Source organism: Bufo gargarizans, chromosome 5 (genome assembly GCF_014858855.1).
Source record: "Bufo gargarizans isolate SCDJY-AF-19 chromosome 5, ASM1485885v1, whole genome shotgun sequence".
Taxonomy (NCBI): Eukaryota; Metazoa; Chordata; class Amphibia; order Anura; family Bufonidae; genus Bufo; species Bufo gargarizans.
Genome location: NC_058084.1, coordinates 93,352,531 through 93,366,827, shown reverse-complemented (window position 1 = coordinate 93,366,827; position 14,297 = coordinate 93,352,531). Strand labels below are relative to the sequence as shown.

At 46.0% G+C, this 14,297-nt stretch overlaps 1 protein-coding gene across 1 annotated transcript in view; it reads left to right on the top strand.

The window, feature by feature from the left end:
• Positions 1–1,398: 1,398 nt before the first annotated feature.
• LOC122939318 (XK-related protein 4-like) overlaps positions 1,399–14,297 on the top strand; it is a 20,006-nt gene continuing 7,107 nt past the window's right edge. Inside the window, exons 1-3 of the mRNA XM_044295388.1 lie at positions 1,399–2,179; positions 11,419–11,466; positions 12,812–12,864. Coding sequence (XP_044151323.1) covers positions 1,494–2,179; positions 11,419–11,466; positions 12,812–12,864 — 787 coding nt within the window. The 5' untranslated portion in view covers positions 1,399–1,493. The remainder of the gene's footprint in view (positions 2,180–11,418; positions 11,467–12,811; positions 12,865–14,297) is intronic.

Sequence of the window (14,297 nt, the reverse complement as noted above, 5' to 3'; positions counted from 1 at the left end):
GATGTGCATCCTTTAGGTTATGCTGTGTATCCTTTAATGGGTGACTAGCATTATTATATGATTATCATTATATGATGGATGATATAGAGAATGCTGAATAGATAATGCGCTTTCTATATGGGGATGCTGTAGACCTATAACGCATTATGACGGAGTACAGAATGCCCTAACGGATGATAAGTATCCTATATCGGATACTGAATAATGAGCGTCCTATAGGGAGTGTTGAATGATGAGTGTCCTATAGTGGATGCTGAATTTCATAATGGATGATGAGTGTCCTATAGGACTGCTGTATGTCTTATAACGTAAGATGAGTGTCCTTATAGGGATGATGCGCATACTGTAATATATGGATAATGAACACCCTATAGGGTATCTGAATATCACATGGGATGAAGAGTGTCCTAAGAGATGTGAAATGCTACAATGCATAAGGGTCATATAAGGGGTGCAGACTGGCGTAATGAATATTGAATATCTTACAGGGAGTGCTGAATGATGAGCGTCCTATAGTGGGTTGCTAAACATCATAATAAATTATGTGCCCTATAATGGATGAGCGTCCTAAAGGGGATGCTGAATGTCATAGTGGATTATTAGTCTCTCATAGGGGTTGCTGAATGTCACAGTGGATGATGAGCGTCCTATAGGGGATGCTGAATGTCATAGTGGATTATTAGTCTCTCATAGGGGTTGCTGAATGTCACAGTGGATGATGAGAGTCGTATAGGGGTTGCTGAATGTCACAGTGGATGATGAGCGTCCTATAGGGGATGCTGAATGTCACAGTGGATGATGAGCGTCCTATATGGGATGCTGAATGTCATAGTGGGTGATGAGCGTCCTATATGGGATGTTGAATGTCACAGTGGATGATGAGAGTCGTATATGGGATGCTGAATGTCACAGTGGATGATGAGCGTCCTATAGGGGAAGCTGAATGTCACAGTGGATGATGAGCGTCCTATCGGAGATGCTGAGCGTGCTCTGCCGCCGCTTTGTGGGTCTATCCTCGCTTCACCCCTCTCTCCGCCTTGCTGCATCCCTCCTCCCCCTGCACTGCTCGTGGAGGAGACAGGAGGAGGTAAAGGAGAGGGAAGGGATGACCTCATCCCATCATCTGCCTGTGAGGCCGGGGAGGAGGGAGGGCTGTGGTCCAGGCGGGGAGGCTGCAGGGTGAGGCCGTCTCACGCAGACAGGCGGCGCTCTCCTCCGGCCGGCCCACCACTACTCTATGAGGCAGAGGAGGCCGGCCCACCACTACTCTATGAGGCAGAGGAGGCCGGCCCACCACTACTCTCTGAGGCAGCGGAGGCCGGCCCACCACTACTCTATGAGGCAGAGGGGGCCGGCCCACCACTACTCTGTGAGGCAGAGGAGGCCGGCCCGCGCCGCTGTCACATAATAAAGGAGGGACCTGCTCCTCCGTTCTCCCCGCGATTCATCGCTACATTTTTTGATTCTTTTTTATTTTTTCCCTGCTCCCCATCATGGCGGCGAAGTCAGACGGGATGCTGAAGATGAAGAAGAGCGACGTCGCCTTCACCCCCCTGCAGAACTCGGATCACTCGGGCTCCGTGCAGGGCTTGGTGTCGGGATCTCACCCGGGTTCGGGTGCAGGAGACGGGGGCTGCTCGGACGGCGGCTCCCGGTGCTGCTGCAGCAGAGTGGCCGGTGGCGCCGGGGGAGGCGGTGGGTCCCCGGCGCTGTGCCTGCGCCTGGCCCGGGAGCAGCAGCGCTACTCGGTGTGGGATTGTCTGTGGATCCTGGCGGCGATGGCCGTGTACTTCGCCGACGTGGGCAGTGACATCTGGCTGTCCGTGGACTACTACCTGCGGGGCCAGCGCTGGTGGTTCGGGCTCACGCTGTTCTTCGTGGTGCTGGGCTCTCTGTCCGTGCAGCTCTTCAGCTTCAGGTGGTTCGTCCACGATTTCAGCACCGAGAACAGCGCCCAGTGCTCGCCGGTGGACGGCAAGACGGCGGCGGCGCCGGCGGAGGTGGACGTGCGACCCTCCACCCCGCAGAGACAGGCGTCTACCGCCAGCAACAAAGCCAACAACCCGGCCGGGGTCGGCAGCAGCAGCCGGGCCGCCAGCCCCAGGTCCGCTTCGTGCTCCTGCTGCATCTGGTTCCTGCAGTCATTCATCCATATCCTGCAGCTAGGACAGCTCTGGAGGTAAGTGCACGGCTGCCTATTGACGGTGTGGGCACGGTACTTACCGCCTCTACACGGGGCGGGGGAGTATGGAAGTACACACAGGTGCTCAGCCCGCCCCGTGTATGGGGCTATGGAACCTACACATGTACTTACCTCTGGTACATGGGGCTAGAGAGGCGCTCACCCCATGGCGATTATAGAACCTACACATGTACTTACCTCTGGTACATGGGGCTAGAGAGGTGCTCACCCCATGGGGATTATAGAACCTACACATGTACTTACCTCTTGTACATGGCGGCTAGAGAGGTGCTCAGCCCGCCCCGTGTATGGGGCTATGGAACCTACACATGTACTTACCCCTTGTACATGGGGCTAGAGAGGTGCTCACCCCATGGGGGGTCTATAGAACCTGCATATGTACTTACCACTGCTTATGGGGTTTTACAGAACTTACACACATGTACTTATCTCTGTTACATGGGGCTAGAGAGGTGCTCACCCCATGGGGGTCTATAGAACATGCAAATGTACTTACCTATGTTACATGGGGTTGTAGAGAGGTGCTTGCTCCATGGAGCTCATAGAACCTATACATGTACTTACCTCTGTACATGGGGACTAGAGAGGGACTCATACCATGGGGCTCATATAACCTACACACATGTACTTACCTCTGTTACATAGGACTGGAGAGGGGCTCACCCCATGGGGATCCATAGAACCTCTACACATGTGCTCACCTCTGTATATGGCTAGGTGCTTCTATAGAACCTATAGACATGTGCTCACCCCTGTATATGGCTAGGTGCTTCTATAGAACCTATAGACATGTGCTCACCCCTGTATATGGCTAGGTGCTTCTATAGAACCTATAGACATGTGCTCACCCCTGTATATGGCTAGGTGCTTCTATAGAACCTATAGACATGTGCTCACCCCTGTATATGGCTAGGTGCTTCTATAGAACCTATAGACATGTGCTCACCTCTGTATATGGCTAGGTGCTTCTATAGAACCTATAGACATGTGCTCACCCCTGTATATGGCTAGGTGCTTCTATAGAACCTATAGACATGTGCTCACCCCTGTATATGGCTAGGTGCTTCTATAGAACCTATAGACATGTGCTCACCTCTGTATATGGCTAGGTGCTTCTATAGAACCTATAGACATGTGCTCACCCCTGTATATGGATAGGTGCTTCTATAGAACCTATAGACATGTGCTCACCCCTGTATATGGCTAGGTACTTCTATAGAACCTATAGACATGTGCTCACCCCTGTATATGGCTAGGTGCTTCTATAGAACCTATAGACATGTGCTCACCTCTGTATATGGCTAGGTGCTTCTATAGAACCTATAGACATGTGCTCACCCCTGTATATGGCTAGGTGCTTCTATAGAACCTATAGACATGTGCTCACCCCTGTATATGGCTAGGTGCTTCTATAGAACCTATAGACATGTGCTCACCCCTGTATATGGCTAGGTGCTTCTATAGAACCTATAGACATGTGCTCACCCCTGTATATGGCTAGGTGCTTCTATAGAACCTATAGACATGTGCTCACCCCTGTATATGGCTAGGTGCTTCTATAGAACCTATAGACATGTGCTCACCTCTGTTTATGGCTAGGTGCTTCTATAGAACCTATAGACATGTGCTCACCCCTGTATATGGATAGGTGCTTCTATAGAACCTATAGACATGTGCTCACCCCTGTATATGGCTAGGTACTTCTATAGAACCTATAGACATGTGCTCACCCCTGTATATGGCTAGGTGCTTCTATAGAACCTATAGACATGTGCTCACCTCTGTATATGGCTAGGTGCTTCTATAGAACCTATAGACATGTGCTTATGTATATTGGGATCGACTGTGTATAACCTACCACATGTGCTCAGACATATATGTGGGGATTCTATAGAACCTGTGCTCATCCCAGTGGATGCGGATCTATGGAACCTACACTCGTGTGCTCACACCTGTATATGGGGATATATAGAACATACACACATGTGTTCGCACCTGTATATGGGGATATATAGAACATACACACATGTGTTCACACCTGAATGTGGGGATCTATAGAACATACACACGTGTTCACACCTGTATATGTGGAGTCTATAGAACCTATATGCCTGTGTTCACACCTGTATACCGGGATCTATAGTATCACCTACACATGTGCTCACACCTGAATGTGGAGGTCTATAGTACCTATATGCATGTGCTCAGACCTGTATATGGAGGGTCTAAAGAGCCTATAGACATGTTGTTCACCCCTATATGTGGAGGTCTATAGAACCTATAGAAGTGTTCACTCCTATTTATGGGGGGTCTTTGGGTACATAATGCATAAGGTTTGACCATGCCCCCCCAACTATTAATCCCAAGATGTCTCCTGGGAGTGGATGGAGCTTTAGCAAAGTTTACAATGTAAAGTTGCCAAATGTGGAGTTCCCCTTTAAGTAGACTGATAGGGATGGTTTATCGGATCAGCTCACTTGTGATGGGATTGTGATGACATGATAATGGTTCTTATTGTTACATACGGATATACAGTGGTCACTTGTCCGAGCGGCCAGAATACAATAGGAAGCTACCTATGCTGATTTTTCCTTCACAGTTAGGACAACCCTCCAAGCAGCTGCATATACCGCAGCTCCTATAACATGCATGGGAGACCTGTAATGGGTGAAGGGACTACACGTGACATCATGAGGCTGTGAGAATACAGTCACCGGTAGACACCTGCCTGGTCATGGATTGTGGTGCCCACAACTTGTGTCTACATCATGCTGGGAATATCTAGCTTCTTACAATGTGTCAGGGGGTTGCACGGTTTGGCGTTGCACATTGATGCTGTAGGATGCAGTGGGGTCTTCTGTGCTATGACATCTGATTAGTTTGCAGGTATATTTTTGGTGTTGAGGATAGTAGTGACTCCACAGAATTCATCTGCCTTTACTCTTTCTAAGGATGCAGCTTTCGAGAAGCTCTAGGCTTCAGCTGGCAGAAGCTTTAATACTGTAAAGAGAATGGGAGTCCTGCTGTGTCCGCTTAGCGTCAAATTATCTCGTAATAGACTGAATAACTAAAGCCACCAGGCTCATGTACGCAGGTCACCAGCAATGTGTTCTGTGATCTGTCCCATCTGATCCTACAGGTGACTCTTAGTAGGCTTCCATATGTTGATCTACATGTCTACCATGACAGTCTGTGACATTCACTGTCTACTTCACAATGAATGACGTGATCATAAAACTCGTTGAGATGTTTCTTGATTCAAGAACTTGAGTCAAGGAGGGACACTTCATCTGATTAAGTGTGCGTTCCCGTGACTCAAAAAGTCTTCACCCTTTCCTTATGTAAGATGTCAATGTACAGGAGCATTAGAGCAAATGACTACACTGAGAATGAATGGGGAGGACTTTCATTCATTAGTTAGGACCATTTCACACGGCGATGATCAAGAACCATTTATTACTCATTCCCAATCATTGCCCCATGTAAATATCGATACCTGACAAATAAGCAAACACTTGTTTACTGGCTGATCGCACCTTTTATGCTGCGCTGTTTGTCGGCAGTGCAGTGCCATATGTAAAATGCGGATGTGCTGCCGAAAAATGAAAACTGAAACGGGATGAATGATCGTATTAACTTATTTTGTCCCTATAATCCATGATAACTGCCGCATGTAATGGACACTTCCGACTTTTTTATATTGATGACGTATCTTCAGGACAGGCCACATTGGTCAAGGGTAAGTTGCGAGAAGGCCGGGGTGCTGAAAGGAGCTCCTCAGCCTCCTCAAACAGCTGATCGGCGGGGATCCTGGGTGTAGAGCCCCACCAATCAGATACCGATGACCAGAGGATAGGTCATCAGTATAAAAAAGTTGGAAAATCCCTTTAATGAGTTGTGTGTATGACTGATTGGTGCCCCTAAGAAATCTGTCCTTGTACAGGGATCCTTAGTTATAGTGGAACATGTCTGCAAAGAGCATCTCTCTGGAGGAGCCATCATGTCCATGACTTAGGCTAGTGTCACACATGCAACACAGCAGGCTGTCTCGGCAGACAACAGCCTGCTGGAGTCCTCTGGATTTGGCATAGCCAGATAGTGCCACGTGCCCGCCGGACCCCTCAGACTATAATGGGAACCCAGGAACAAACAAGGCAACAAACTGCAACACTACTATACTTACTATCTAAAAATTACAAGCTCTTTGAGCACTTTTTGATCAAAATTGTGTTAAGTCGGCTTCCACCAGACGTGACTTACACAGACAGACTTGAATCTTCTGGGCTTTTGGCCCACAAAATTTCACTTGTAGTCCTTGTTTGCTTTTGCATTGCAGCCATGGTAGCGTGCAGCTGAACCCCCTTTTTAATCTTGTTTGGAGGCACTGGTCTAACTTTGTATTTTGCATTGTACATTTGGGGGAGTGGATGCCCCCTTTTGGATCACAACCCATCTGCCCAGGGCTTTTAATCAGAGTATCCCATAGGTGGATTCTACATTGCCCTGACATTTTGTAGGCCAAAAGCCCAGGAGAAACATGTAGACAGAAATGGACACGTGACCTAAACGCAGTTCAGTCCCATTCATGTAAATACCCAGTCATGAGAGCCTTGTCCAGCCTGAGTGATGCGTAGGTGCAGGGGTGTGCGGTGACCGTGGACAGTGTATCACGCCCTGGCACGGATCGGTGGAAATATCATTTTTGCAATGCCTTGGGTTGTAGTGGATTTACTATTCTGTTTACTTTTTGACACACGGTGTGAAAGATGGTGAAGTGAAGAGCTGTAAGTGTGTTCCCTGGCAGAATGATCTACTGATCTATATGCTGGATACTCAATGCTGGTGATTGTACGGAAACGTACACATTTTCCTTCAGAGTTTTACATGACAGGCTTTTATCTGAGAAAGTGAGGTCAAGCTGTAGTGAGGCAGAAGTATTGAAGCTCAACGTATTACTCTTATACTTGATCCTGACTTATCCAGTGGAACTAGAGATGCCATTCCTGAATATTTAAGTATAGAGGCATTATGCCGTATATATATATTTATATCACATTCATTTTTATTGTAAGCACCTTAATACAGTATTAATCATTTACGGTAAACAAAAAATTACTGGAAAGCTTTCCTGTTAGGCTACTTTCACACTAGCGTTCGGGGCTCCTCTTGTGAGTTCCGTTTGAAGGCTCATACAAGCGGCCCCGAACTCATCTGTACTGCCCCAATGCATTCTAAGTGGATGCGGATCCGCTCAGTCTGTCATCGTTTGGCCTCCGATCCGCTCAGCAGGCGGACACCCGAACGCAGCTTGCAGCGTTCGGGTGTCCGCCTGGCCATGCGGAGGCAAACGGATCTGTCCAGACTTACAATGTAAGTCAATGGGGGCGGATCCGTTTGAAGTTGACACAATATGGCTCAATTTCAAACGGATCCGTCCCCTATTGACTTTCAATGTAAAGTCTGGACGGATCCGTCTGACTAACTTTCACATTTTTTCTGAAATATAATGCAGACGGATCTGCTCCGAACGCAAGTGTGAAAGTAGACTTACATGTACACTACAGCATCATTTACCCATGTAAAAAAAGAACATTCATAACATAAAAAAAGAACATAAAACTAAAGTATTAATTAGGGATTAGCGTATCGACTTCGGATGAAACATCCAAAGTCGATTCACATAAAACTTTGTTCCAATACTGTATGGAGCAGGAGCTCCATACAGTATTAGAATGTATTGGCTCCGATGAGCCGAAGTTATTGCTTTGCGAAGTCTAGCGAGACTTCGGGTAATAACTTCATAAATTAATTTGTACTGTAAAAAAACATTTCCCGAACTCAGGTTCGGTTCCAAGGTACCACTTGGAACCAAACCCAAGTTCGGGAAATGTTTTTTTTACAGTACAAAAGTACAAATTAATTTATGAAGATATTACCTGAAGTCTCGCAAGATTTCGCAACGGAATAACTTCGGCTCATCAGAGCCAATACATTCTAATACTGTACTGAGCTCCTGCTCCATACAGTATTAGAACAAAGTTTTATGCGAATCGACTTCGGATGTTTCATCCGAAGTCGATACGCTCAACTCTAGTAATAATATTAAGTAAGAAGACAGTGGGGGGAGATTTATCAAACTGCTGTAAAGTAGAACTGGCTTAGTTGCCCATAGCAACCAATCAGATTTCCCCTTTCATTTTCCAAAGGAGCTGTGAAAAATGAAAGGTGGAATCTGATTGGTTGCTATGGGCAACAAAGCCATTTCCACTTTACACCAGTTTGATAAATCTTCCCCATAGTTTCTTATTTTATGCCAATAAATCCTAAAATGAATCTGTCACCACCCTGGACTGTTTGTAATGCACTGTAGTTCCTATTGTCATTTTCAAAAATACCTTAAAGGGGTTTTCCAGGATATTTTAACTGATGACCTACCTTCTGTATAGGTCATCAGTATCTGACCTGTGGGGGTCCGACACCGAGGATCCTCACCGACCAGCGCCGTGGCCTTCTCCAGCTTTTGCTAGGCCATGTGACGTCACATTCATCGGTCACGTGGCCTAGTGGCAGGTCAGCCCCATTGAAGTGAATGGGGCTGAGCTGCAATACCAAGGACAGCCTCTAAACAATGTGCGGAACTGTGCTCGGTGAGCTGCGAGAAGGCACAGGTGGCAGCGGGGACAGCCCCTCGCAGGTGAAGAACACATTGATTGGGTTATCTCTAGTCCCCAAAGGCTCATCAGAAGAAAGAAGTGGATCTCCACATGTTCTGTCTAGAGGGAGGATGTAATAATAATAATTATAATAATAATAATCTCCTTTGGTGGGTCCACAGAACCCCTGTATGACACCGTAAAGTCGGATGAAATTTTTTTCTAGTCATGAAAAAGTTAAGCACCCCTTAAGCCTCACTACTGGTCTACAGAATTCCAGATTTGATTTCTTCTACATTTTAAAGGGGCTCTCCGAGTGTTTTATAATGATGACTATTCTCAGGATAGCTCATCAGCATCTTATCGACAGGCCTGATCCTCAGCAACCCCGTCGATTAGCTTCAGTGAGTGCCGCAGCCTCTTCCGAGGCCAGTAACATGACCTTTAAGTGAATGCGACCGAGCTGCAATACCAAGCAAAACCACTATCCAATGTGCGGCGCTGTGATCGGTAAGCTGCAAGTAGGGAGGCCATGGCGACCGCTGGAGCGCTGCGGCCTCTTCAAACAGTTGATCGGCAGGGGTGCCAGGAGTCGGACCCCCACTGATCAGATAGGAAACCCAATTTAATTCAGAACACACCAGCATTATCTGTAATAAATCGATGTATACAGCCCTCAGTGCACCTGCTGCATCTCAGTGCACCTAGTTAAGAGATTTCTTGATTTAGGGTTCCTCCTAGGAAGCAAGCAGAGATAAATGTAAATTATGGAGGCTTTATATGAAATTTAAATAGCACTGTAAGAATATGGCCGGCCAGCCAACCACATCATGATAATCGCCGAGTTTTCCCTTGACACCGCGCATATACTTGCCCGTACTCCAAAACTCATTAACATAGCTTCTGAAAAGAGCAGTATACATAATAGCATCAAAAGTCATCCTTAATTCGCTCATGCAAAATAAAGCTTCTGCTCCTCTTTTTCAATCTTGGCAATTACCGCAGATAAGTGAAACAATTATAGAGAAACACACACATCCAGAACGAAGGCTGCGCGCAGGAAAGAAGCGCTTCTTATGTCCCCAAGCACGGAGGTAAAACTTTTTGTACTCGTGGAGCAGATGTATCTGGAATACCAGGTGTGGATTTGGAGATCAGATTTTCTGAAGATAAAAATAAAAATGGGGGCATGAATTAACAAAATGGTGGAAATGTTGCACCAAATTGATCGAAATGGCGCATGCGGTGTGGTAACTGTTTCCGTGCCTTATCATCTCTTAAGGTTATCACGCTAGGTGCATAAAGGCGAATACGTATAAACCGGAAACTGAGGGACTTCTGTTTCTTTGGTGAAAAAATTCCGGCGTATTTTGCTTCATAAATCTCCCTCCGTGAATATAGAGCGGCATATGTATCTGTCTGGGGTGTGCTAAGATTTGATCATATTCGAACAGGTCAGAGGTCATCACGCTGCTGCGTAATGACTTAAAGGGGCCCAAAAGTTGATGGCACGGTGGATTGTATGTGTCAAATCATTTAAAGGGTCACTGAGTTTTCCAAAAACTTTTCATATGTCATAGGGACATATGAAAAGTTTTGTTTGGTGGGAGTCTGAACCCCCGCCGATCTCTAGAATGAGGAAGGAGAAGACCCTACATATCACGCTCTGTCCTCGATGCAGGAGACGGGCTCAATAGAAGTCTATGGGCCCATCTCGCAGGGAGGAGAGAGAGCGATATGTGAGCACTTCACTCTGATTGTTCTCGGGCTCTGTGGGGGTCTCAGCACTCAGGCCCCCACAGATCAAAACCTTTGTTATGTCGTATGAAATATTGAAAGTTTATTGAAAACTCGGTGACCCTTTACGTGTCCCAGTGCAAATGGGTTTTCAAGCTTTTATCCTTTTCTTACTCTCACTATGAATGTTGCAGTGGCTGTGATATATTATTATATATATATTTTTTCCCCTAATCACAGAACGTAACAATAGACTGTAAAAGTAGTCCCTTGAGTCGCACAGTCCAAGCCCTTACCAGTTGGGGGGGGGGGGGGGGTTCCTGCACAGTCTGACACTGGCAGCTCTGATTGTCAGATTGTGCAGGGACACTTCCCCAACTGGTAACAACTGGTAACACCCAGCTGGACCTTCATTGCAAACTGCTGTCAATTTGTTCAAAAACTTCTAGAAGAAATAACAGAAGAATGGCACAACACTGAGTTGTATAAAAATATGATTTTAAAGCCTTATTTGCATATTGTTAAACCAGTAAATGTTTTCCTAACGTTGCAGTGATTGGGGAGGAAGGTATCCTTTTACTGGGGCAGCTCTACCGGGCATTGCGCTTGGTTTAATATAGTTAGTCCTGGTACTAGATGCTCTTTAATGGAGTTGTCCCACACAAAATATTCTACATTTTTCAAAGCCGCACCTGGATCTGAATACATTTGTAATTGCATGTAATTATAAATTTAGTCTAGCCAGTGAGTTATTTAATAAAATGTATCTGTATAGCGCCACCTGCTGTTTGCTCTTTTTGAAAATTCTGTGCTCTGCTCTCTTAGATGGAAGCACAGGCTCAGTTCCATCCTTCAACTGCCACCAGCTGTAGCAGAAAGGACACACCCATGTGAAAGGACACCCCCCCGGAGTAAGAACACATCCCTGAGAAAGGACACACCCATGTGAAAGGACACACCCCTGAGCTGCCAGCTTGGAATAAAGCTAGCAGAGCAATTGGAGCAATGATTGGGGAGATCTCTGGATCTGTGTGCGGTACAGGGCTATGCCCATCAGACCAGTCTGTTATTTAATAGTGGCGTGTGGAAGATCTCCACATATACGAATTGTTGACTCCCTGACAATTCAGTGAGTCCACAGGACCTACCTTTTTGCTGAGCAACGCTTCCATAGCCAATAAGTGGATGGAAATCCCTGCTCCCAGTCTGGTGCTGAGTTATATGAGTGGTGTACAGCTGTGTTCGCCATGCGTCTGTCCTACCGCCCATTGTACCGCATTGTGATTTCTGCATTATATCGGACATGTCACACGCACAGTATCTTACAATGAATGCTCTCGATACGCACACACTACACCTCCGCCCCATACCATTCTCTTTAAGAATGTTGTGTTTTTTAATATGTATTTTTTTATTGCATTAAAACATCCAAATGATTAAGTGTTGCTCTCGAGTCAAGTAAAGAATATTCTGTAAGGACTTTACTATGCATATCTGACCTTTCCAGCTCCAATCTGCGCCAGAACTTTCAAAACAGTTGAATTAATTTGTAAAAGAAGAGTCATTTTTCAAAAGTGGCATTTCAGCCCCAGCTATCCATTACACAGGCAGGTTTATCTAAACGGCTCAAGGACCCAGGAGTTTAAACTGTGAAATGCACATTCGCCATTTGTACCGCATAGAAAATGAAGGGACGCTTTTCCTTCTGTCCGTTCTCGAAGCACAGAATAAAATAAGTCACGTTTAGGAAGTGTCTGGTTTTAGTAGAACTAAAAGACTCCTAAGAACATCCTCGAGAAAGTAAAACTGTGGACTCAAAGACAAAGGCGGTCATTTATTATTTGTTTTACGCCACTTTTTGTCGTAATTAGGGTGAAGATTTTGTCGCAAAGGTGTTTTGCGACAAAATCTGTGACTTTACCCGCTCATGGGGCAGAAAAATGGGGCGAAACGTGGGTGGGGAAGAGGGAGGTCCGACGTGGAAAATGGCATAACTTAGGTGCCTCCACCGGCCGCGCACAGTGATTAAGACCGGCGTATTAATCGCCATTCTTAATAAATGTCCCGGCAAAATGCGTAAAGAGTGGATATAGCAGAGCTGATTTCGTCTGACGGATCAGAAGAATAGAAAATGATGAGATGAACCCGGCCTTAAGATGTTTCACTGTGCACCATGATAGCAAGGGGTTTTCTAACTAACAACATCTCCTGTCCACAGGAATGACACAGAGTTCCCAGAGTCCCCAATAAGAATGGAGAGGTGGTGCACAGGTGTGACCCCCGCTCCATTCACTTCTATGGGACTGCCTAGTACAGCGCTCAGCGTATGAACTGTATAATCTCCTAAAGCGTGCCCAAAACATATCAATGGAGCAGAAAAAGAGGGTCATTTTGGCGTACATCATGGGGGAATGCATCTTGTTTTTTCTGTGTTGAATAGCGTTGACTACATCCAGTTAAGTGTCTACTGCATGGTTTTATATTGAGACACTATAGGAGATGTATGCCATGGTTGTGCCTTCACAACCTTCTTTCTATGCATTGGGAAATAATACGTTGGATTCAATGTCAAATTACATAAGCACAATCCCTCTACATAGATAGATAGATACCATATTTTTCAGACTATAAGATGCATCGGACTACGGTATACGACTCACCTAGGATTTGGAGGAGAAAAAAATAATTTTTTTTTTTATCAGACCACCATTCTTTATCAGATCTCAGATCAGACCCCTAAGATCCATTAGACAATCATCAGACCCCCAAGCTCCATCAGCCTCACATCAGACCTCCCCATCCTCCATCATCCTCAGGTCAGCCCCCCATCTGACCTCAAATCAGACCCCCCATCAGCCTCAGATCCGACCCCCATCAGACCTCAGATCAGACCCGCATCAGACCTCAGATCATGTGTTAAAAAATTAAATAAACCTCACTTGTTACGGACAGTGCTGCCACTCGCTCGCCACTCCCTGATCTTCTTCTGGCCCGCTATGCTCTGTGACCTGAGGTCGCACAGCGCCAGGTCATATTGTGTGTGTGCACTACATCCTGTCAGGACGCAGTGCACAGGGGGACCTGGAAAAAGACCAGGAGGGTGAGTACACTTAGGGCAGCGCTTCCCTCACCGATCCCTGTGTTTCCCGCATGCTGATAACCGCTTCTATAATGGAGGCAGTCATTAGCATTTGGACTATAAGACGCACTGCCACTTTTCCCTCACTTTTAGATAGATAGATTATAGATGGACAGATATAGATGGATAGATTATAGATGGAGAGATTATAGATGGAGGATTATAGATGGATAGATATAGATGGAGAGATTATAGATGGAGAGATTATAGATGGATAGATTATAGATAGATAGATTATAGATGGCGAGATTATCGTGGATAGATTATCGCTGGAGAGATTATAGATGGATAGATTATCGATGGCGAGCTTATAGATGGATAGATTATATGGAGAGATTATAGATGGAGAGATTAGTTGGAGATTATCTTGGGCTCTATGGCTCGCTTCTCGCTGGCGCGCTTCTCGCTGGCGCGCTTCTCGTTGGCGCGCTTCTCGCTGCGCTTTCTCGCTGGCTCGCTTCTCGCTCGCTCGCTTCTCGCTCGCTCGCTTCTCGCTGGCGCGCTATAGATGGATAGCTTATAGATAGATAGATTATAGATAGATAGATTATAGATGGAGAGATTA